At 46.1% G+C, this 26,656-nt stretch overlaps 1 protein-coding gene across 2 annotated transcripts in view; it reads left to right on the forward strand.

Moving 5' to 3' along the window:
- Window positions 1-26,656, forward strand: part of LOC138580191 (alpha-2-macroglobulin-like) — a 574,708-nt gene that overhangs the window by 307,845 nt on the left and 240,207 nt on the right. For both annotated transcript variants that reach the window (XM_069650528.1, XM_069650529.1), the window contains exon 11: window positions 4,629-4,805. In XM_069650528.1, the coding sequence (XP_069506629.1) occupies window positions 4,629-4,805 (177 nt within the window). The remainder of the gene's footprint in view (window positions 1-4,628; window positions 4,806-26,656) is intronic.

The raw sequence follows: 26,656 nt of genomic DNA on the forward strand, positions 1-26,656 counted from the left end.
CAACTACCTGCCTCGCCAGGCCATGCTAGGCAATGTCACAGCACATGCTAGGCAATCTAGCACCTGTCTCATCAAATCATGATGGGCAATCTCATATCTCATAGAGGCATCTGCCCCAATCAGTGCCTGAATACCTTTCTCAATGTGATATCAAATGAAGGGTAAAAGGCATCTTGATATTCACTAACTGTAGAAAGTAGGGAGTTGAATAGGTCTGAGAAGACTGGATGCCTGGGATTATCTACAATTCAAGGAAAAATTGAAAAACTCCAAGTATTAATGCACCATGATCCTTTCATCAAACAGTATCAAAAATAAGATTAGAATCATCCAAAAAGAATTAAATCTCCATTGGGATCAATGGCGCCATAATATATAGTCAATCCAGAATAAGGTGGCTTATCTTTAGGTGGTGAGCTGATTTGCCTTGCTGGTAAAAACAGAATTGTTCCCCAAGAAGCTCAAACAGAATCCAAATTCTGCTCAAAAAGTCAATAGGCAGAGTCCTTTAGTGACTTAATATGCTTCAAAACAGCTAGAAGACAGCTGCAAGACATTAAGATCCAGTAAAAGAAAAAAGAGGGAGATGGCCCCTCCCAACTGGGAAACCTCTGTGCTCCCTCTCCAGCCAGACAGCTGAGTCTGCACTGTCTTCTTGCCCGCTCCGCCACCCCGAACAGCTATCTGCAGGCTGTCCCTATCCACACCCCCAGTCCCAAAACTTTGACCAGCACTTAAACTCTTTCTAAACAAAAATATCAGACTCTATGAATTGTTCCATCAAAAGATTCTGCCGACAGCACTCTTCTTGTTTAAATATTAGCCAAGGACACAAGCGTCATTTGCCACTAGGAATCGTTCCAACAAATTATTCTGTGGACAACATTGTAATCCATGCAAACTACAGAAAAGACTTGATTTTGTAGTTCTTTCCAGTGCCTTCATATTGGTTTGTTTTTCTGTTTACTATAACATTGGTGCTTGTCCTAGAAAACGCCTATACAGCAATGAACAGCTATTTTTATAGAACAGAATTGTAATGTACACTTTGTTGAACAATTATATGTAAATGTTTTGCACTAAATTGACGAATGGAACTGTGATGTCTACCTTTTAATTAGGTAAACTCATAAAAAATATTTTGCGGTCCGAATATATTTGAGCTTAACCTGATCATTTTATTTTTGCGCTAATCTCATCAACTGGAAAGATCAGGGAGCCATTTAATTTACACTGTTTTTTAACATTGCAAAAGCAGCATAAGCAAATCTTAGGGCGTGCATTGTACCAAATATAAAAGTGTTTGCATCTCACTGTGCTTTTAGTAACACGGCCTGGTCTGCAGCTCAGACCACATGCCAATTTAAGCATGGCTGACTTGGGTAGACATGGGAAATACATGTCACAGCTCCTCTTCACCTTTGTCATCCCACTTATTGTCATCTGTTCTCCCCTCATTCTCCTCCTCACAGCTCTGCGTTGTCACTATCACGCCCACTCCTGCTTTTATCATTCATTTTCTCCCCTCCATCTCCTTTCTGGTCACCTCCTTGCCACTCCACCATACATTGTGCATCAACCTTCAATCCAAATTCCATTCTCCCAATCCACTCTCTTTCCTTCCTCCTTTTTGCAGTCTGGATGGCGTGCTGTGGGTCTCTTAATTGTTGAATTGACATAATCTGTTTTACCACGGAAAGCACTGTGATTGGCACACTCAAATGTCAAACTTTCCAGCTGTAAAGTGATTGTCGGGCGGAGCAACCCAAGTGCTATTTAACATGGCCCACCATCTTGGATTCCTTGTTGTTTATATAGCAGTCAGAGCTACTCTGCAAGCTTTGGAGCTTCTGTGTTCAAATGGTGGGGTAACTAAAGGCTTTCTTCTTCCATACTGGTTCGAAAAATCTTCAAGTTCTGGGTTCCCATGGGCTCATGCTGTAACCAGTCACCATGTCATGTCCTTTCCATAACCATTCCACAACTGCATTCTCATGCACACAGAAAGCCAAAGGCGTGGTCCCAGCACATTCAAGAGAGATTTCCTTTTTAGCCAAACCTCCCCTCCATGATAAGTTTAAGGAATGTCTGTCTTGGCCAGCCAGTGCTCCTTCAAGCTCTTGGAGGAGCTGGTGATGGACTGGAGATCCTTGGAGATCCCCTGCATACCAACTGCATGGTCTACATTGCAGAGTAGGTGGTGACTGCTAATCCACAAGGTCACCTCTGTCCCATCACTCAGCCTCCAACACGTAACCTTTTCATAGAGCTTACTTGAAACCCCAAACGGGTAATTTATTGGAATGTCACAAATGTCAAGCTTACAGCAGATGTTAAACTAAGCTTACTGGCAATGTCAAAATTTGAGCTTACTGGGAAGATTACTGTAAGGGGGGGGGGAAATCATACCAGACACTTTATAGGGAGTCAGGTGTACGCAGGCATACAATATAATTATATATCTTTACTAAATACTTGACCCACCTCATACCCGTCTCCAGCCCTGCTTACCTGGTCCAAGATCACCTCGATGAGCCCCCTGGAACATGGGGAAGGGAGGAAAAATCAAGGATTAGGGCAGGGTTTTCCCAACATACCCCTAAGGAAAGAAGACACTAGGTTAAAGTAAGCAGTGTCCCTTTCTCCTTCCTTCACACAACCTATGGACCTTATTACTCTGTAGGTCTGTGCAATGTGAAGGATAACTTGCAGGTTGTGATGGCATTAGACATGAAATACAATTGGCCAAATATTGGGCCGGCACGGCCAACAATAATCGTAAATAGGTTGAGGGCAGCAAGACCAGCTGCATTCAAGCCTTTGCGGCGAAACGCCTGTAAAGGGAGTACTGTAGAGGCAAGTTGGGAGAGAAAAGACTTGGAGAGGGGTATCATTATGAAAGTAGTGTGACATGAGCAAATTGTCCTGGGAACGAGGCAGAAATGTGGGAAAGGAGGCAGGTATGACCAGGACAGATGAGGCGCTAGGCCTTGGTCATTCTGAGGTAGGTCTGTGGAAGGTGATCTGTTACAGACAAGGACATTTTAAATACTGGTTGGGCCAGACCTGCAGAGGAGTAATGTAGCAGAGTAATCCTTGGAAAACCTGATTAAGGAAAATAAAGTAGTGGTGAAGGTCAGTTGATAGCAACCAAAATACAAAACAATTGTAGAAAATGTATGGAGTGCCAGAAAGAAGGCAACCACCAGAGCCATTGATTGCTTATCAAAACTAAATGATATCAATGAATTAGAATGCATTTGACAAAATTACCAGTATGCTGACAGTGAGGATGTATAGCCATTCATAGAACGCCTGCAACAGTCAGTTATCTCTTGGAATCCAGTGTTCGATATACAGTCCAGAGAGAAATGAGGCAAACCTAGGAGGATTTAGACAACATACCGACATCATTCATACAAGCCACTGATTCTACTGCAAAGCTAGGTTCCCGTGGCATAAGTAGTGTGCCAATGGCAATACGATCCATACGCCCAGTGAAAGTTGGAATGGCAATCAGCGGAGGCTGGTAAATGGGGCGGCTACAGGTTTAGTACCGTAAGGGCAATTTCCAGGGCTGGTACAATTAACATTTCTACAAAGGATGAAAGCTGAAGAACACACGGACTGCTTGTGAACTTGACTAATGAGTTTTTTAAAGTTGGGCAGACTTAAATATAAAGGTTTTGGAGCTGCAGAATTGAAAGTATTTTGGACCGCCACAAGGTATTTCACATTGTACTTTAAATGGCCAGAGGTGGACATGACCTGGACGTGCTGCACGTGGGAGGGAAGGATATTCCTAGCAAACATTCTCTACTGATGCCTGGGGGGGGGGTCATGGCTGTAGACTGCGCCAAAAGCTGTCTGAGTAACATTGCATCCACATGCATCCCTACACACCACATTCCTGTGAGGATATTGTCAAATGTCATCTCAACGTTCATGGAAAATTCTACCACCACACAAAGTGAATGTCCAAGAGGTAGTGGAGAGCCCTTGCTGGCCGGAATACGCCTAATGAGAAATGGGCTTTATTTTATTATCTGATCAGGTATGGGATAGGGCGGTTACTCCTTCCTTATGCTCCCACTATGCCATTCACAGGAACAGAAAAATAAATGCTAAGTTTGGCAGGAATGGCAAGATAAGCCTTCATCTTTGCTGAGCTTCCCAGTGAGCCCTCTGATGGAGTGTTGTTGTCAATGAATGCATAATTGTGGCTAGACACTGCATGTTTTGGAATAGAGAGGCTCATTGGGCAGAGTTCTGCTGCACTTGGCTCATTGGACACAGTTCTATGGCACTTGGCTCATTGGGCATAGTTCTGCTGCACTTGGCTCAATGGGCATAGTTCTGCATTTGGCTCATTGGGCAGAGTTCTGATGCACTTGGCTCATTGGGCAGTGTTCTATGGCACTTGGCTCATTAGGCAGAGTTATGCTGCACTTGGCTCATTGGGCAGAGTTCTGCTGCACTTGGCTCATTGGGCATAGTTCTTCTGCACTTGATTGTACCTGCAGAACATGATCATCTTTGCAAAGGGGCGGGGATTCTATTTCCAGCGCTTTGTTGCACACTGACAGCGAACTAATGTGCCCACTTCTTCCTTACTCTCTTTCCTGCAGCTGATCCCGCAGGAATTTGTATGCAGAACTTGGAAAACCTAGTGCAGATGCCTACAGGTTGCGTGCAAGAGAACTTGGCTTCGCTAAAAATCGTTGCTATGTTTCACGCATACAAAACTGACACTGGCACCCTGACTACGGAGGATGATATCAAAATGAGAGTTTGGATGACCAATCGTGAGTATTTCCTTTGTTTGTTATCTTATCCATATACTCAGAGCCCTTTCAAGAACCACATTTTGCCTGGAACTTGATTAAAAAATGCATGGGCAGCTCCAGATTTCCAAGAGGTCGGCTCGATCCTTACTTTGCCTGTCAAGATTTATTTTCTGAGGGTTTGGTCCACTGCCTCCTAGACAGGTGATGCATCCTTCTCCGTCCTGCTCCCTTCAGCCTTGCTACCTGCCTCTCTTACATCGTTAACTCTCTACACTGCACCTGAACCCAACGTTCCTGTCCTAATCCAGAACCCCTGCCTCTGTATACGCTCCCTTATTTAACTCACTACCCTTCTCCCTACACGACTTCCTGACCTGCTTCATTCCTTGGTGCCTTGTTCTGCTTCCTTCCATGAACCTAGTTCGCTCTTCTTCTGTTTCCTTCAAAGCTGCCCTTCGTGCTAGCTTGAATCATTCTTTTGTGATCATTTCCCACTGGTTTCTGGTCCACGTCAATTTCCAGTTCCATTCCTGCCTCTGTCCGTGACCTGCTCAGAACACCTGTCTTTCTTCCTTCCCTGCTCCCTTCTCTGGCTTATTGTCCTGCTCCCTTACAGTGTTAGGTAGCCCGTTCAAATTAGAGTAGAGAGCGTGCTCCGCTCCAGAAAGTGTTGGGAATGCGTGGGGATACCTAACTCCGTCCAGAGATAAGTCAATAATTGAACTGAATACCAGAGACAGGTGATGCATTGACTGAGCTTGCTTCCCAGCTCCCATCCCGAGACTTTATACTGCTACTGAACCCAAGACTGCCTTCCCTGCTCCCATCCATGAGACTCTTTACTGCTACTGTACCCAAGACTGCCTTCCCTGCTCCCATCCCTGAGCCTCTTTACTGCTACTGTACCCAAGACTGCCTTCCCTGCTCCCATCCCTGAGTCTCAATACTGCTACTGTACCCAAGACTGCCACCCCTGCTCCTATCCCCGAGACTCTATACCTCTACTGTACCCAAGACTGCCTTCTCTGCTCCCATCCCCGAGACTCTATACTGCTACTGTACCCAAGATTGCCTTCCCTGCTCCCGTCCCTAAGACTCTATACTGCTACTGTACCCAAGACTACCATCCCTGCTCCCATCCCTGAGGCTCTATACCTCTACTGTACCCAAGACTGCATTCCCTGCTCCCATTCCTGAGACCCTATACTGCTACTGTACCCAAGACTGCCCTACCTGCTCCCATCCCCGAAACTCTATACTGCTACTGTACCCAAGACTGCCTTCCCTGCTCCCATCCCTGAGACTCTATACTGCTACTGTACCCAAGATTGCCTACCCTGCTCCCATCCCTGAGACTCGATACTGCTACTGTACCCAAGACTGCCTTCCCTGCTCCCATCCCCGAGACTATATACTGCTACTGTACCCAAGACTGCCTTCCCTGCTCCCATCCCTGAGACTCTATACTGCTACTGTACCCAAGACTGCCACCCCTGCTCCCGTCCCTGAGACTCTATACCTCTACTGTACCCAAGACTGCCACCCCTGCTCCCATCCCTGAGGCTCTATACCTCTACTGTACCCAAGACTACCTTCTGTGCTCCCATCCCAGAGACTCTATAATGCTACTGTACCCAAGACTGCCTTCCCTGCTCCCATCCCTGAGTCTCTATACTGCTTCTGTACCCAAGACTGCCTTCCCTGCTCCCATCCGTGAGACTCTTTACTGCTGCTGTACCCAAGACTGCCACCCCTGCTCCCATCCCTGAGGCTCTATACCTCTACTGTACCCAAGACTGCCTTCCCTGCTCCCATCCCCGAGAATCTATTCTGCTACTGTACCCATGACTGCCTTCCCTGCTCCCATCCGTGAGAATCTTTACTGCTACTGTACCCATGACTGCCTTCCCTGCTCCCATCCCTGAGAGTCTTATACTGCTAATGTACCCAAGACTGCCACCCCTGCTCCCATCCCTGAGGCTCTATACTGCTACTGTAGCCAAGACTGCCTTCCCTGCTCCCATCCCTGAGACTCTATACTGTTACTGTACCCAAGACCGCCTTCCCTGCTCCCATCCCTGAGTGTCTATACTGCTACTGTACCCAAGACTGCCTTCCCTGCTCCCATCCCTGAGACTCTATACTGTTAATGTACCCAATACTGCCACCCCTGCTCCCATCCCTGAGACTCTATACCTCTACTTTACCCAAGACTGCCTTCTCTGCTCCCATCCCCGAGACTCTATACTGCTACTGTACCCAAGATTGCCTTCCCTGCTCCCATCCCTGAGATTCGATACTGCTACTGTACTCAAGTCTGCCTTCCCTGCTCCCATCCCTGAGACTAGATACTGCTACTGTACCCATGACTGCCTTCCCTGCTCCCATCCCTGAGACTCTATACTACTACTGTACCCAAGACTACCACCCCTGCTCCCGTCCCTGAGGATCTATACCTCTACTGTACCCAAGACTGCCCACCCTTCTCCCATCCCCGAAACTCTATACCGCTACTGTACCCAAGACTGCCTTCCCTGCTCCCGTCCCTGAGACTCGATACTGCTACTGTACCCATGACTGCCTTCCCTGCTCCCATCCCTGAGAGTCTTATACTGCTAATGTACCCAAGACTGCCACCCCTGCTCCCATCCCTGAGGCTCTATACTGCTACTGTACCCAAGACTGCCTTCCCTGCTCCCATCCCTGAGTGTCTATACTGCTACTGTACCCAAGACTGCCTTCCCTGCTCCCATCCCTGAGACTCTATACTGTTACTGTACCCAAGACTGCCACCCCTGCTCCCATCCCTGAGACTCTATACCTCTACTGTACCCAAGACTGCCTTCTCTGCTCCCATCCCCGAGACTCTATACTGCTACTGTACCCAAGATTGCCTTCCCTGCTCCCATCCCTGAGACTCGATGCTGCTACTGTACTGAAGTCTGCCTTCCCTGCTCCCATCCCTGAGGCTCGATACTGCTACTGTACCCATGACTGCCTTCCCTGCTCCCATCCCTGAGACTCTATACGGCTACTGTACCCAAGACTACCACCCCTGCTCCCATCCCTGAGGCTCTATACCTCTACTGTACCAAAGACTGCCCACCCTTCTCCCATCCCCGAAACTCTATACCGCTACTGTACCCAAGACTGCCTTCCCTGCTCCCGTCCCTGAGACTCTATACTGCTACTGTACCCATGACTGCCTTCCCTGCTCCCATCCCTGAGAGTCTTATACTGCTAATGTACCCGAGACTGCCACCCCTGCTCCCATCCCTGAGGCTCTATACCTCTACTGTACCCAAGACTGCCCACCCTTCTCCCATCCCCGAAACTCTATACTGCTACTGTACCCATGACTGCCTTCCCTGCTCCCATCCCTGAGACTCTTTACTGCTACTGTACCCAAGACTGCCTTCTATGCTCCCATCCCTGAGTCTCTATACTGCTACTGTACCCATGACTGCCTTCCCTGCTCCCATCCCTGAGACTCTATACTGCTACTATACCCAAGACTGCCACCCCTGCTCCCATCGCTGAGGCTCTATACCTCTACTGTACCCAAGACTGCCTTCCCTGCTCCCATCCCCGAGACTCTGTACTGCTACTGTACCCAAGACTGCCTTCCCTGCTCCCATCCCTGAGACTCTATACTGCTACTGTACCCAAGACTGCCACCCCTTCTCCCATCCCTGAGACTCTATACCTCTACTGTACCCAAGACTGCCTTCTCTGCTCCCATCCCCGAGACTCTATACTGCTACTGTACCCAAGACTGCCTTCCCTGCTCCCATCCCTGAGACTCTATACTGTTACTGTACCCAAGACTGCCTTCCCTGCTCCCATCCCTGAGACTCTATACTGCTACTGTACCCAAGACTGCCACCCCTGCTCCCATCCCTGAGACTCTATATCTCTACTGTACCCAAGACTGCCTTCTCTGCTCCCATCCCCGATACTTTATACTGCTACTGTACCCAAGATTGCCTTCCCTGCTCCCATCCCTGAGACTTTATACTGCTACTGTACCCAAGACTGCCATCCCTGCTCCCATACCCGAAACTCGATACTGCTACTGTACCCAAGACTGCCTTCCCTGCTCCCATCCCCGAGACTCTGTACTGCTACTGTTCCCAAGACTGCCTTCCCTGCTCCCATCCCTGAGACTCTATACTGCTACTGTACCCACGACTGCCACCCCTACTCGCATCCCTGAGACTCTATACCTCTACTGTACCCAAGACTGCCTTCTCTGCTCCCATCCCCGAGACTCTATACTGCTACTGTACCCAAGACTGCCTTCCCTGCTCCCATCCCCGAGACTCTGTACTGCTACTGTACCCAAGACTGCCTTCCCTGCTCCCATCCCTGAGACTCGATACTGCTACTGTACCCAAGACTGCCTTCCCTGCTCCCATCCCCGAGACTCTATACTGCTACTGTACCCAAGACTGCCTTCCCTGCTCCCATCCCTGAAACTCTATACCTCTACTGTACCCAAGACTGCCTTCTCTACTTCCATCCCCGAGACTCTATACTGCTACTGTACCCAAGACTGCCACCCCTGCTCCCATCCCTGAAACTCTATACCTCTACTGTACCCAAGACTGCCTTCTCTACTTCCAAACCCCGAGACTCTATACTGCTACTGTACCCAAGACTGCCTGCCCTGCTCCCATCCCTGAGACTCTATACTGCGACTGTACCCAAGACTGCCTTCCCTGCTCCCATCCCTGAAACTCTATACTGGTACTGTACCCAAGACTGCCTTCCCTGCTCCCATCCCTGAGACTCGATACTGCTACTGTACCCAAGACTGCCACCCATGCTCCCATCCCCGAGACTCTATACCTCTACTGTACCCAAGATTGCCTTCCCTGCTCCCATCCCTGAGAGTATTATACTGCTAATGTACCCAAGACTGCCTTCCCTGCTCACATCCATCTGTCCTGCTTGTGTGCCATGACATCTTATCCTCTTCCCATCCATTACTGCTTGTTCTGATTCCTTCCCTGACTCACTGTGAGGCTCCAATGCGCTTTTTTTCTGATGATGCCCAATAGTTTACCTTTTCAGCACCATAGTTTGACTTTCACCTTGGGCTGAATCATTGCCTCCACTCCAATGCATTTCTTTTAAACTGACAAAACATCCTACACCCCCAGACCAGCCGCACCAATAGAATGGGCGTGGTCAAACAGTAGTCAAGTCCATTGGACTGTATATGGGCATATCATTTTGCAGAAAATATGTGTTTGTGCATGGGCCTACGGCCTGTGCAGCTCTGGATCACTAAAGGTACACATGGGAAGACCTACTCCTGCCACTCCATATAACATGATTGTTGGGAATTGCTGCCCTCAGGCCTTTGGGTAACAAACCTTATATGTTAAGGATATGTATAGGTTCTTGATTATGGAAAATACCATTAACTGCGGTATATAATTGTCTATATTCTATGCTGTTCTTAAATATGGAAATAGATAAGTGAGATTTTGTACCTAAATTAGATTTAACGTTAGCTCACCATGCCAATATACAAAGCCTTGCCTAGGGCTGAGCAGAATAGGAGCCTCTCTTTGCTAATAAACCTGCCTGGGAAACTGTCTGAAATGCCATAGATAGGGCCAGCCCAGTAAGATCAGCAAAGTGTTAATCAAGCGAGGTGGTATAGCTCTTGCCCTTGGCAAAACCAGAGCAGGTCGTGGGCTCCAAAACCAAGGGGTGGTTATACCCATTGACATGGCTCATGGCAGACCTTTCCTTTGAGGTGCAAGGGAAGGAGACATTTATCAGGATAGGACACTTAACCAGGAAACTTCCAGAACACTGAACTAGAAAGCAGAGACTTGCTACATCAGGAGGAAGCAGCTTGGGCTGCCGCAAACAAATCTCACAAGATTTGGTGATGGGAAGAGGCATAACTGTCCTGTTTCCCAAAATGGCCACCTTTGCACCTCTCCGCTGAAGAAAGGTGATAGTGTGACACACACACACACACACACACAAGATCAGAGAATGGAACCCCCTGCCCCACCTGTTGTCAATTGCAGGAGTCGATGAACTGATTGTTTCCCAGATGTATTGAAAGGATGTGAGAATAAAGGGCACAGATGTATGAGGTGTGAGGCAACAGAGGCAGCTAGTAAAGCCTGGTGGACAGGGTCACCGGGATAAAAGAAAGTGCCCAAGCGGCACTAGGGAGACACATGAAGACACCAGAAGAAAAGGAATGTTGCTTCCCACACTCTGCACAACCTCAAAGTTCAGAGGTGCTGGCAATCAGCTACAGTCCTTCAATGCAACAGATGGTTGCAGGCTCTGGATCATGCACATGACATTGCTGGTTGCAGAAGCATTCTGGATTTGGGGCAGAACGATGTCCTTAGAGAATCTAAAGAAGCAAAATAGGGATTGCCACCAGGAAGGCAGGCAGAGGTTGAAACAGGAGATCTTTTGAAGACCGGTCACAGTCATCACCCCCCGAAACAAGGCTGAAGGTTATTTTTCACACATAGTGCCAAATGGGGACTAAGCCCAGCTACTTCTGAAATGCAAAATGTCCTATCAATACTATGTTACTAAGGCACTTAATCAGTAAATAAGGGACCTCCTCTCGAAAATTGGCTATTTTCCGACAGCAAAGAAAGACCAGCATTGACAGTTTTGAAGGGGTGTTTGCAGAGGGAAACAAACGCGCCTCCATATCTGCAATGTCTCCTCCACCTGGGATCAGAGGGATATTGTAGGAAAACAGGGAAAATGATGCACACTGGCCAGGAGAGCTGTTCCTGGAGTCTCCTCCACCTGGGATAAGATGGATATTCTAGGAAAACAGGACAAAGGCATACTGGCCAGGAGAGCTGTGCCTGGAGTCTCCTCCACCTGGGATAAGAGGGATATTCTAGGAAAACAGGAAAAAGGCATACTGGCCAGGAGAGCTGTGCCTGGAGTCTCCTCCACCTGGGATCAGAGGGATATTATAGGAAAACAGGGAAAATGATGCACACTGGCCAGGAGAGCTGTGCCTGGAGTCTCCTCCACCTGGGATCAGAGGGATATTCTAGGAAAACAGGGAAAATGATGCATACTGGCCAGGAGAGCTGTTCCTGGAGTCTCCTCTACCTGGGATAAGAGGGATATTCTAGGAAAACAGGAAAAAGGCATACTGGCCAGGAGAGCTGTGCCTGGAGTCTCCTCCACCTGGGATCAGAGGGATATTCTAGGAAAACAGGGAAAATGATGCATATAGGCCAGGAGAGCTGTGCCTGGAGTCTCCTCCACCTGGGATAAGAGGGATATTCTAGGAAAACTGGGAAAAATGCATACTGGCCAGGAGAGTTGTGCCTGGCGTCTCCGCCACCTGGGATCAGAGGGATATTCTAGGAAAACAGGGAAAATGATGCATACTGGCCAGGAGAGCTGTTCCTGGAGTCTCCTCTACCTGGGATAAGAGAGATATTCTAGGAAAACAGGAAAAAGGCATACTGGCCAGGAGAGCTGTGCCTGGAGTCAAACCCCCAACTGGATCCCTCTGTGCACTGCCCATCAATCAGAAGACACATCTGACCATGCCTATCTATTAGAATAGATGTATGTGGGCTCAGACTGGCCAATAGGGCAGTTCCCAAATGTTACTGCTGGCCAGTTTCCTTTGGTCAAAGTGGGTAACCTCTCTGGCCAAAGTTTGCCAGTTTGATGAGTTACTTCCTTGTGAAGCTAGTAGTATTGATCAGTGTTAATGAACACATATTCTTTCAATGCACAATGTGCAACACATTTTACTCCAAAACCTCATCTTGGATAATTCTACGTCTGTCACAAAAGGAAGCATTTGCTATGTGGAACCGCGGGACTCATTTTCATTGGTGCTGAGCCATTTTATGCCCTAATCCAGCCTTTCTGCAGCAAACAGCTCTTTATTGCCCACCTGCAGTCTTTTCCTTCTAATCGGGATCTTGTCCCAGGCCCCTTTCTTTACCGCTGCGTTCCATTTATAGGTTGCGCAATGTCTTCAGGTATGCAATGCTTACCTGAAGGTGCAATGCTAGAGCGTAAGCCACGTCATGGACCAGTTGCAGATCATGACTTGTGTGGTGGATAACCCGTCTAATGACGTTCTAAGCCGCAAGGGCGAAACTGTTTCTATCCGCTACAGTGGTTCATGTGGGAGTAGGCAGTGAGAATTTTGGACTATCATTGTATGGTGAAATTTAATTGGGACACTAGCAATTTTGTTTATTTTATCAACAAATTTGTTTACAACTTAAGTCACCAATGTTGGATTCCCCGCCAGGAACCTGATTGGTAGTACCTGGAGCAATGGCATTCGTGACCAATGGAGACCCTTCTTTGGATAGCAATTGCTATTTGGTAGCTACCTTTTGAATTCCTGTTTGGCTGGCCAAATCTGAAGAGGCCAGATGAGAAGGCCTGTTATTACCTTCACCTGGGTGGCGTGGATGTCCTTACACTTGTCACCTTATAATTGTTCTTTTATAACACGCTTAATACCTGAGACTAGTTTCTAAGTGTGAGACCGGAATTCGAACCTGTGTTGCTATGAGTTGTCTTGCTTCCAAGACAAACACGAGCTATCCTTGCTTGGTACAATTGCACCATAACAGATTGACCAGCATTTCAATGCCACTGGCTAAATGAGGGCTGAGAGGACATGATTTGTTTTGTTAGAGATCATTTTTATTATCTCATACAAAAATCCATTAAACATTCTCATAAAAATTGCACCTCTACATACATAAAGACTAGATAAGTCGATATAACATTCAGTTTGCAGATCAGTATTACTGTAATACTCACATTTAAAAGCACATTCAAATCCCTATAAAAGCAGGAATTCCCCAATTCAACTCAAAGTTAAATATATTCATATAAAAGAAATTTCAAAGGAAAAATAGGTAACTGATATCCTTGGGTTGCAGCCATAGAATTGCACTCACAAACGAAAAGAGCACACTGCACACACATTAACCCCATTCCTAATGTTCAGTGCTGCTTAAGGCTCATATTTACACATTCTGCGCATATTTGTGACCCCCAAAGTAACCCTGTCATTGATGTAAGAACAACTAACAAACCGGGCTTCTTTGAGAGATCGAACGCTCCTAGCTTCTAGATTAGGTACAAGCCCTTGGTTTCTTAGTCTCTGGCACTGCAGAATCTTTCGCCATTCCTTGTGCCCCTTTTCCATTTGGCTGCTAGCAGTCACATTCTCAATCTCAGCTTTCTCTAAATGGGGTTACTGGTATTGATAGAAGGTCTTTAAATAAACTGTTCTGTTCCCGCTCCAAGATATCCAAGATTCTAATCCCCCAGAGATCGCCGCGGTAGAGGGCTGCAGCCATGAGCTGAGTTCGAGAAGTCAGAGATGTAGCCCGCCACCCCCATCCCTGTATAGAGCCCAGAAGCTATGCAGTGCTCCATCTCTCCTTGACAAGGAAATAACACTTTTGTTAAACTGAGCATTCCAAGAGGTGCCACTTGAGAAACGGATCCCCAGGTAATCAATGCATTAAACCTGTTCAATCTCTTCCCCATATAAAACACACATATATTATGTTCTCCTTCTACTGCATTATAAATAGGAGGTGTAACCCATCCTTTGGTGGGGTCACTATTACAGTTTAAATTGTTCCTGCCTCTTATTGGCACATGCCATCCATTTCTTCTCTTAGGTGCCCTCTCACTTTAGAACATTTCATCGTTTTAGAACATTTCATCGTTCATTGAGCAATATGAAATAGGAATAAGCTTTGGCATTTATTGTCCTCTTCTGCTGCTCCCAAGTCAGTATAGGCTATGCTCCATCACCTGAAACATCGGACAATTGATCAGGATCACACTTGGCTATGTGCAGATGGAAGCGGAGATGCACCAGCAAAGCTATTCCCCTCTCTTCCTAGGGAAATTCATGCCTGAATCTCTGCCTGGTGCTAGTCTACAGAACTAAAGTAAAACATGTAATGAATGGTCAAGTAAATAGCCACCACTGTAGGAGGAGTACATTTGCATTGTCTGTAATGGAATTGAAGTAAGAGGCTAGCATTTGTGCAACTGTGTACCTCTTTCGCCCGAGCTGGCAGATCACCACTGGTTCACTGATGTAAAAACTGCGGGACTCAGACCAAGGACATGCTGCTGGGGGAGATGACATATAGGGCTGAGTGTGAGAAGGAGGAGCAAAATATCAGGCTTGTGGATCGCTCATCGGTGGAATGTGAAGCTGGAAAACTGCTCCTCTCCGTTTAGCTGGTTTTGATGGGTGGTGGCCCAGTGCATCCACCTGGGCCTTTGCAAAAAGAACCTACAGTAGGCAAGGACTACCATTAACCCTCCTCTGGCTAGCTGTCTCTTGCACTGACCACGTTTCTTTGTTAGCGTCCTGGTACTGAAGCCCACCAGCCAATTTAATCTCTCCTGCTAAACACTCCTCAGGGTGCTTGTTCTGTAGGGGACTGTGGTGAATCAGAAGGAGAACTCAGACAACAATGGATCATGAGATAAGTGTTTTTATTCAAATAGAAAGAAAAATGCTCAACTGGCCCTATCACTTTGAGGGAAATGCCCTGCCATCTAAAATATAAATTAAGGTTGCTTGTCTTAGTCCAAAATAAAGAGTCCTGCGTTCAAAATCCTAAGATCCTAACTGGCCCTACCACTTTAGAAAAACATATCTAAAAAGGACAGGAGGCTTGGAGAACAACCTCGCATGTGCTTCTGCCTGGCCCGGACCTTGAAGCACTTATCCCAGTCTTAATCGCTCTATTAGGATATCCCTACATGATATCCAGTCCTTATGTGCAGTTTGCCAATTAGAAAATGAGTAACTTGCATACAGTTCTTGTTTTCCCCCTCTCTGAGGAACCAATGATAACTTCTCTTGTTTTATCCCATTCGTTATTTACCACTGGCTCAATTCCTCCAGGATCCATTTAGCACTGACCAGCAGTAAACATCCCTCCAGGATTACATTGGCATGTATTCTTCTGAGTTGCACCTTTTGTATCACTGGGACTCCCCTATGTACTGTGGCTTTGTGATTGGTTTAATAATTCATAATTAAAACACTTTGATACCTTTGTTGGCTTCCCCAGCCTGTATATAAATCACACTTATTCCTTTGACTCCCTGGTCCACATAAACATGTGTGCATATAAATCCCTCACTTTATGATACTGATCGTGGCTTCCCCAGCCTTCACAGACATTGCTTGTATCTCTTTCATTCTCTTTACATGGGGCCTCATGCCCATTCCAATGCATTCCAGCCATCACACTCACAGTGACTTCTCCAGCTTTGATATGTGAAGTTAGCAACACTCTAATTCCCAATTGCCTGGGTCTTGTGCGCGTTTTGGTTTCCTAGTGTTTCATACCAGGAATGGTTTTGTAGTCTATGACCCCACAGCATTTTGCCTTCACTGGCATTCTCATGGCAGGAGATTTTGCCTCCCCATTCGTGCTCATCCGGGCTGGACTGGCACATGCCTTGTGGAGTCCTTAGACTCAGGCTCTTCAATGGTTTCTGGTCGCGGCTTCAGTTGCTGGGCGCCCGCCCCCCCACTGAGCTTTCGTGGTCGCGCCACCAGAAAAGACGGTTTGCGTTCCATCTAAACTCATTTCCAACTTGGAGCCTGCCTCTTGGCCAGCATAGCTGCTGTGCAGCCTCCAGCTTGCAGGCGTTGCTCCCGCAATGCCACCTCTGGCTCCACGGTTGTGCTTATCTCCATCCTTCCACGACATCTTTCAAGAGGCTTGCCACTGCATATTATTGATTCTAGTCCCTGCGTTGGCGTCGCACACAGCTTCCCCAGTCTCTCTCCATTCACAATTCTTATTCTGTGCATGTACGTCCACATGGCCAAAAATGGTGTGTCCTTCATCTTCCATGACAGCCCTTGGATAACAGTAAGCATTACCTGAAGCCAATACGGTGGAAGGAGGATTGCTGGTATTTGTAGTAAAGATTTGAAAACACTCAGTTCTTTCCAGTGCCATTTATGCAGACAACATAGTTCTCTCAAGGAGGTCCTCACTGCACTGGGAGCCCTTGTCCCCTAGAGGGGAGACACTCATAGTGAGGTCCCACTTGACCAGACCCCTAGGTAGGCTCTTCGAGAGCAGGCTCACCTCCCTAGCCTCACAGGGAGTGGCTACGCACTGGGGGGAAGGGACAAATTATACAGATTCGTCACAGGCCCTTATGTAGTCCCTGTCCTGCTTCCTTCTTCCTCCTATTCTCCTCCTGCATCCCCTGATGCTTCATTGCATGCTTGTTCCTCCACCACTCCCGGGCTCATCCTTCTTAAATGCAGGTTTCACGAATCCGAGTGATTTGCCCGCGGCTGAAATTACCACGGGCAAATCGTTTGCATGAGAAAGGTGCGAACTACCAAACGTTTGCACCTTTCTCATGTGAACACACATACAAACTCAAACACACACACAACACACCCATAACACTCCCCCAACCATAACACTCCCCCACCCACACCCCCAACATAAAGAAACGCCACTTACCTTCCTCTTCACGCTGGGTTCCTGCAGCGCCAGTTCCCTTTCACATCTGTGATCGGGAACTGGCGCTGCAGGGTCCTTTTCGTCTTTTTATTTATTTATTTTTAAAAGAAAGGCTGCGGGTGTGTCCCCCCCGCCCCCCGCTCACTATACCATGAAGTATAGTGAGCGGGGCAATGCAGGGTACACCCCCCGCAGCACCCATTTTGTTTTTATAATGCTACCACTGAAGGTTTTAACTTTTGGTGTTCGAACCTTTGGTGGTTGCATTTTTAGAACAAAAGGTTTATGCAAACCTTTTGATGCAGAAAATCGACCTAAACCAGTTTCACTACTTTCACTCCTTTAGGCCCTCAGGGTTCTGACTCAACACATCCTTCAACCACCTCTCCCTGTCCTGATCATCCAATGTTCTTTCAATTCTCCTTGCTACTTCCACAGCCTTCTCTTTGACAAAATGTTCTTCTTGTTGGGTAGTATTGTCTTCATCAATGGCCCATTAATCTCCAAGGAGGACGACACGCAAATCCTTATACATCTTACAGGCAACCATGACACAGACACTCAACGACTCAATGACATTTATCTTTTCATCCAAGCTTGAATGGCCCAACATGGACTCTGCCTCAACGATGAAAAGACTACTGAGCTCCTCCTTGTGTGTACCCAAGCCAGACTCAACAAACTTGCCAACAAATTCAACACATTCACCATCGACAGCAGCATCATAAAAGTGTCTAAAAACGTCAAAACTCTTGGCATGTACATAGACTCCTCTATCTCGCTCGACAAACAAATCAGTGCTACCGCCTCTACTACTGCTTACACATGTAAGCTCATCAGTGCATGCAGACCATTCCTGACAACAGCAAATTGCATCACCTTGGCTAGAGTACTATTACTAACCAGACTAGACTATTGCAATGCGCTCTACCTAGGCACCAGTCAACACAATTTAAAGAAATTACAAATCTTTCAAAACAATGCACTAAGAGCAGCCACCAGCTTCCCCAGAAAACTACACATTTCAGAGCTGAGACGTAGTGTACACTGGTTCTCCATCAACCAAAGAATCACACTCAAAACTCTCTCCCTTTTACACAAATGCACACACGGTCAAGCACCAATCTACCTCTGTAACCAATTCAAACTCCAATCGTCACTAAGACAAGCAAGGTTCTCCAACTCCAACCTTCTTAGTATACCAAAGTTTAAATTACAAAAGGCAGGGGGCAAAAGTTTCCCTGTCCTAGCTGCCAAAACCTGGAATGCACTACCCTCCAACATCAGAACTGAGCACTCATTCCATAAATTCTGACATATGGCCAAATCCTGGCTCTGTCTGAACGAAAGCTAAGCTGTCTCCCAGACAAACATACAAACACTACAAGATATCTACCCTCACTGTATATACCTACTGCCTAATTTTAGTTCTAGCTATGCTTGTGAATGATGTGACTTTTTTCACTGGCTGTAATTTGCAAATTTGTAAATGATGTGACATGTCATGCCTGTATGTGTAAATATAATTATGCCTTCTGTACCCAAGAAATTGCCCAGTTGTCCCAGGGCTTGGCGCGCTATATAAATAAATACAATACAATACAATACAAGAATTCTGGCTCAATCAAGGCATGGTTTCTTTCATGCAGATATCATTTATGACTGATGAAAGGTAGTTCATTGTTGTTTCTAACACAGGGGAGAACTGCTCACGGCCCTACCTGTGATGTGTCTGTCTACAATAAAAAGTATTCTCTAAGATCAGGGATGATTAAAGTGGACAGCATTGTACACTCATCAACTGCTTAACAGGCTTTTTACATAGTGTTTGTCCACTATATCTGGTTAATCGTGTCTTAATTCTGTTAATCCATGAGCGGTCTAGCTAGTGTCAAAAAATGGTAAATCGTTGGAAACATGAGAGCAGGCCAATCAAAGTGTAGAGATCCTTTAGGCATGAACATCTTCTGATTCACTTCCACTTAAGCTGCTTGTGGCAGAACTGTCCCTTTGCCTACTTTGAAACCTAGGCATTTTGCAGAGTCCAAAGCCATATGAACGTCCTTTGGTTGAATTTCAGCCTGACCTTCCTTAAACCTTGCATAACAAGATAAATAAAGATGTCTCATACATTCAGACCAGGTCCCGCTATAGATCAGCTGTCACCTAAATATGCTCCTGCATACGTGTGGTGTGTCTGCACCCAATGAGGGCTAGACAGAAGCATTGTAAATTGAAACAGTGTCATTGGAATGAAAAAGTTTGTCTTTTCTCAGTTGTTGATTTCCAAGGTGATTTTCCAGCACTCCTTGGGAATGTCTAGGGTGGGGATATATTTGGTCGGCCCAATTTATTTGATCATTTCATTAATCCTTGACATTAAGGTATCCATTGAATATGGGTATCTTGTTGACCTTCCTGAAATCGATACAGAAACCTCCAGCTCCCATCGCGTTTACATACAAGCACAACAGGTGATGACCAATGACTTTGGGATGGCCCAACACCAAACCTCTACATCTTATGGACGTCTTCTGGGACCATCTTCCACAAGGCCCCTGGGAGACAATTTGTCAGATACGCACAGCCTTATGTGGTGGGCTCTCAATTCACTGCACAAACCCAGGACCCCTGCTTTGTTTTACCACTTAGACATCTTGAAAATGATGGAGGTTATCACATAGGTCTTCTATCTGGCATGTATTGAGCCCTTTTGGGATCATATTCTCAAGAATTAGAAAATTATCTGCACATATTCCAAGCCTTGAACAAGTTGATGCGAGACACCTACAAAAAAATAAAATAATAATAATAATAATAATAATAATAATAATAATAATAATAATAATAATAATAATAATAATAATAAAAAGGGCTTCCAGCACACATCTTGCTGAACTGTGGCTTAGGTCAATAAAAAACCTCAGTGACTCTGTAATGCCCATGGCACTTGTACAGTAGTTTGTTTTCGGATGTCTGTTGAAGATCCAGGGTTGCTCACAAAGTTAATCTTCTCCAATAGGTTTGCCTTTCAGATTAAAGTTTCTGCCTCTTATGGTTACAGGTGTTGATAGACCACCTCTCTCCCAAGATCGATCTGCTCGGCTGTACTCTGAACAAACCGTGCAGCATCCAGACCAGTGTCTTTCTGCATCTCCCATCCTTCTTCGAGTATGTACAAGATATGTCTCAGATCCCTCCCGTACAATAGCTCGAAAGCTGAAAATCCAGTGGAAACATGACAAACAAAGTCCAACAAATGAGATCATCCACGTTCTTGGTGTCTTCATCCACCAACTTCAGTAAAAGGTTCTTTTAGGGTCTCTTTGAAATGCTCCACTAATATTCTACAGAGGGAGATGCAGAGACTGGGAATTTGTAAAAGATCCTTGATATTCAGCATACATAAAGGTAGAATCATGGTTTGTTAGTATTTCCTTTGGTAAACCCTCCCTTGTGAAACAGGTGCTGAATACTATGTTGACTAGTATTATTCTGTGATGCAAAGGCCTTAGGGTATAGAGTGGCATAGTCAAAGGTAAACAAGAGGTGACTGTTCTCTGCTTTTTAAGAACTTAGGGTGGCCAGGATGTCTATCCTCAATCATGAAATTGAAAAGTCAATGATTGGTAGAGGCTGTGGGAGTGTTCCCCTACCAACCTCGCTGCAGGAGGTTTTCTGGCAAGTGGGGCACGCTTTCCAGTATTTTTTGAGAAACTGGTAAATACCAGACCAGTAAAACAGGCTCACAATGCGTCCTTGGTAATGCCTTGGTGCCCAGCTAATAGATGGAAGTGATCTGTCTTCCAGAATTTAGGAAGGACCAACAACTGGAAATAGATTTTACCATTTCGGCTGGGATTGTTCTCAGCCATATAAAAAGAACCACTTTTCTTTCTGAAATAGGGCACAGTCTTATGTCTGCTATCTTCCAGAGAGATGGCTTCATAAAACCCAAACCTTAAAGTGGGGTAATTATGCTTGTCGATGGCAAATTCTGGACTCAAGGGTACAGAGTTGTGTTTGTCTAAGGGGAGTTTCAGGAATGGATTAAATGAGGGGCTCCTTCCCTTCCAACATTGGCAGAGAGTTTGATCCAGGATATATGTCTACCTGGTGTCTGCTGTGAGAACTATGAATAAATCAACCCCTGCCCACTCTTCTCACTAGAGGAAAGATCTCTACTTTCCTCCAAGCTGGCTCTTTAATCCTGTGGAGTCCAAGGTTCAAGTTGGCCACTTACGGGTTTATCTACTTACTCATTGGTAAAGAAGTCAAACACGGCATACTCTGGGGTGGCTCTGGCGGGTAGAGTAGCATGACCCCCATGGATTCTGAACACGTTTAAAATAGCATCCAGGGGTCCTAGGTAGTCTTCTGCCCTAGCTACTGTGGATTCTTCTGACACCATCTGTCACGAATGACAGTTCAACAGAGGCATACACAGAAAGTTGCTTTCAACAAGGTATAGTTGGTGTTTTACAGGTATCTTGACGTGATAACAGGGTGTTCACCAAACCAAAAGTAACTGTGAACACTTCCCAAAAACCAAAATAGTCTCTATTCCAGTCACTTGGAAAGCTGTCTGTGCTTGCTGGGCCTCTCAGTCTCTTAGGCCAGACCCTCCTGTAGTTCGAGGGTGCTCCTTGGTAGCTCGCTCATCGGTTCAGTACAAAGTGGAAGAAGTGGTCCTCTCTCTTCTAAAGGATGATGAGCCACCAGCCCACTCTCTGTCTTTCTCAGCATCTGCAACATATTCATTCTTGAGGAAACCTGCTCAAACCTCCTACCTCCTTCCTCATATGTGCTTCCTGTGCCTCCCAGATACTTTGTCACATGCTTGTTCCTCCACCCGCCCCAAGCGCACACCTTCTTCACACAGGGTTCATCTCTATCTCTCCTTCTGATTCTCAGGGTACTGGCTTTATCAATTTTCCAACCTCCTGCTAGTTCTGTTTCCATTGTTCCTCAAATCCCCTTGCTGCTTTCCCCAACCTTCACCTCCCCACTTATACTGTTCCACTACTTCTCCTATGTTCTGTCTACCTATCCTATATGCTCTTCCCAACCTCCTCCTTCTCTCTTCCTCTTTCCACTCCTCCTCTGTACTTCTACTCCCAAAGTCCTCTCCCCCCCTGCTCCCTCCACAATCCACTCCAGAGCTCACCTAAAATCCTTTCCTGCTCTGTTTTCGGCCAATCCCACTACTGCCTTCTTCGCACCCGCATTTGTTCACCAAGGTTCCCTACACCTGGGCAGGGCTTCTAGCAAGGCTCTGCACCTGGGTATGCACCTGGGTATGATTGTGTTTGCTTGTCTGGCAATGTGCATCGTGTAATTGTTCTGCAATCATGCTTGATCTATTAAAGGTCCATCAGAGCTTTCGGTTTTACAGACATGTTCAGCAAAACTCATTTTTTAAGTGTCCACAACATAGTGTTACGTATATGTGACAATCCACTTCCTACTGCCTGCGATGTGGAAAAGGCAGGGGATATTCCCCATACTGTATCCGGGCCTAGCATCAGACTGTGAGTGGTGGCACTCAACGCCAATAGTTAACTGTACTGATAGTATTGGTGAGGTAGAGCAGGGAGGGATCAAGAGACAAGTCCATAAAGGTATAAGCAGTGCACAAGCCATGCAATGCCCGCCTACTGTTAACAGGAGGAGACTGGGAACACATTGATAGAACTCCTGCTGTTACAAAGATCAAGTCAAGGCCCCCAGGGGCATAGCCATATACCCAGAAGACATGGCACAGGTGAGTGTACCACTGCTCAACCAGCCCCCACATCTAAACCTGGTCCTAAACTTGAATCTAAATATGAATCCAGCCACCACGCATGTGATCCCAGCTTTTGAAGCCCAGAAAAGTAAGATGGATGACAATGTTGAAATGTCTATTGCTGGAAATAGCTGTAGCAGAAACCAAAACAATAATGGAATCCCCAGACAATAATGGAATCCCCAGACAAGTAATATCACTACTTAACCAAACTGAGACTCCCTGCAGCTTGCTACTACTAGAAACAAAGAGCAGGACACAATGAAACTGACAGGACGGTGGCTAGGCTCTGTTGGACGTTCTTCCGGCAGAGGTGGCTGCAAGAGGGAAAGAACACAAAGTCGAAGGAACAGAAAACATTGTATAGAGTGAAGACTACAGCCATAGGCACCTTCACAGTCGAGGGATCAACAGATGAAACAAAGTGAGGTTGTCTGGTTAAAAAAGTTAATTTAACAACAACAGAAAATAAAGGAATTAGGTCACTGCAGGAGAATTAAACAGCACCAGTAATGCTTCTATGTAGGACTGTGCTCCTCAGTCCTTCCCGATCTCCCTAAGACTCTGCCTGCCAGTAAACAAAAAGTCAAACAGTCTTTAGGGATTCATGTGCTCAGCACGCACTTATTGGCAGATGCAGTTGTTTGCTGACCTAATTTAGATGTCAGAATGTTGCACTTTGCCTTCTGGAAATAGTGGCTCCACCCCTGCTGCCACATGTCATCTATACAGGAAACAATCTTTAGGCACTGTGTGGTCCTTTTCGGGATCACAGTGGGTGCAGAGTTGTTAGGGTTCTCTCCTTGACAGGCTATCAGAAGCCTCTTTGGGTACTACTGCACTAAAAAACGAGGAGTCTACCTAGGAACGTGGGTCTGAGGCAGCCCTCTCTGCCCTGATTTCTAATTTAAGTCTTTTTCACCTCCCCATTAGCCCCTTTGTTATCCTGTTTCTCTCCAACAGCCTTTTACTCTGATTGTATCCGTCTCTTCCTTTCCTCCTTAATGTTCCTCTACGCTATTTACTTTTCCTCTTCCACACCTATCTTTCATTCTCGGATCCTGCCTCCATTGGAGTATCTTGAAGCACCTAATTTCTCCCCTCGTTTATGCGCCTCCACTTTTTCCTTTGCATCCTCCTCTTGTCCTTTGCTCCTGTTTTCCTCTCTGCTTCTCCACCTCCTTTAAATTCACTCCTCCTTCTGTTCTCTGACATTTTCCCCCTTCTCCTCACCATTTTGCGTTACTTCTGCCATCTGCTCCCCACTCGCTCTCTCTAATGTTCTCTCCTCTTCCTCCTCCAGATCACTTCTTGTTACTTCTGGCACCACCTTGCCTCCTCTCCCAATGGAATTATTTTCTGCTAGTTCATTCTCTACTCTGTCACCTCTATTGCCCCCTTCCACATGATGGCATCCACGCCAGCTCCTCAGAACTTCTCCTCCTTCCCTTTATCATATCCTTGCAACCTCACCATCATGAGGCCACCTTCTCCTGCTCCTCAAAACTGTTCTTGCTTTCCTTTGCCATGACCAGGCCTCCTCTACCTCCTGATGGTATGATCTCTTCTCCAAAGTGCCCCTCTTTTACATCTTTCTACTACAACCCTTCTCACCATAAATGGCTTTCCTTCCCTCAGTTCCAAATCATGATCGCCACAAATTTCCCTTTCCCGCCTCCTTTTATCAGTCTGTGTATCAGCAAATGGATCTCCTGATTGTTTAAAGATTGCCTACTTGTTCCCACATGTAATTTGAATGTAACAGAGCCGAGCGCGGGTCGCCTTACTAATGTTATGTCTAGTCCTGGCGTGTTCTTGGCTAGCCCTCTTTATTCTGTTTGGTCCTGCTGGCTGGGGCATCATTGAGTTAGTTAAGCATGGGAAGCGGGTTGGGAAGCTAAGGTGGGGATGAACTCGGAGGTCGAGGATCATCTCTGTACCTCCTTTGGGCCCTGTATCATGGAGCGGATGCTGGTCGACCAACCTCCAATGTCACTGCAGTTCCTTGTCTGGGCCACTGAAATGAGCCTTTGTGACAGTAGTTAGCTCTCAAGTTCAATGGAAGCAGCTATTGCAAGAGTAAATGTCATGACTTGAGCATGTAAAATCTGAAAGTACGGTAGTTGCTTGTTTTGTTCCTTTCCCCCCACCCCCTCATCTTTTGTCAATCTCCAGCACTACCAGAAATGTTGTCCGGCCTAGTGCGATAGTCGCTTGTTTTGTTCCTCTCCTTCACCCCCACCCTTCCCTCACTGTTGTCGGTCTCATCCCCTACCTTCCCCTCCATTTGTCCCTCCCCTCCTTATCATTGTCAACGCTATTGCACTATCTGAAATGTCATCAGGCCTAGTAGGATAGTTGCTTGTTTTGTTCCTCTCCTTCCTCCCTCCCCACTTTCCTCACCTTTTTGTCATTCCGCTGCACTAACCAGAAATGTCGTCAGGCCTAGTATGATAGTCATTGTCTGTCTCATCTCCTACCTCCCCCTTCTTCCCCTCCTTGTTGTCGAAGCTCTTGCACTATCTGAAATGTCGTCAGGCCTAGTACGATAATTAATTTCACATTCTTAATGTTTCAAGGCCTTGAAAGAATGTCATTGTATTTTCCCTTGCTCCCTCCCTTGCCTTGAAGTGCTTTGAAACACATGTGTGTATAGGCGCTATACAAATAAACTATCAATATCAATACTACTGCCCGAAGGGAAGGACAGAACCAAATGCTCGTATAGGAAAATGGATTGCTCAAATGACAGCACAATTAGGGAAGTGCTTCTCACTGCTCAGACTCTCTACAAACCGCCATGCCATGACTGAGGTCTGATTAATATAGCTTTGATATGCATTGCTGGAACTAGATGAACCTTTTTCTAAAAACAGACTCTTAGCTCGTAGTATTGGGAAATGTGTAATTGGCTACCACAATGGCTGTTCAGGGGTGAGATGATAGGATGGATAAGTTAGAACTTCTAGTAGATCACTTAAGTACAAAAAGCCGACGGACCACCGCCCCTTTAGTGCCAAGGATTAGCGACAGACAAAGGAAAAATAACACTGACTTTTATCAAGAGTTAAATCCTTTTTCTCCCTTTACCTTTCACCATTTTCACAGATATTATTTTTGTGATAATTGCATTTTGTTTATGTCTTCTGAATGTGTTTTGGACTTAAATGTTCTTAATTCCATGAACTGTTTGGCCTTTTGAGTGAATGTCCTAGTCTGTCCCAGTATCTCCCTGAGTAAGCATTGAGCTTACATGTTCTTAATTCCATGAACTGTTTGGCCTTTTGAGTGCATGGCCTAGTCTGTCCCAGTATCTCCCTGAGTAAGCATTGAGCTTACATGTTCTTAATTCCATGAACTGTTTGGCCTTTTGAGTGAATGTCCTAGTCTGTCCCAGTATTTCCCTGAGTATGCATTGAGCTTACATGTTCTTAATTCCATTACTTGTTTTGCTTTTTGAGTGAAAGGCCTAGTCTGTCCCAGTATCTCCCTGAGCAAGCATTGAGCTTACATGTTCTTAATTCCATGAACTGTTTGGCCTT

This window comes from Ambystoma mexicanum, chromosome 3p (genome assembly GCF_040938575.1).
Source record: "Ambystoma mexicanum isolate Mex_15411 chromosome 3p, UKY_AmexF1_1, whole genome shotgun sequence".
NCBI classification, from domain to species: domain Eukaryota; kingdom Metazoa; phylum Chordata; class Amphibia; order Caudata; family Ambystomatidae; genus Ambystoma; species Ambystoma mexicanum.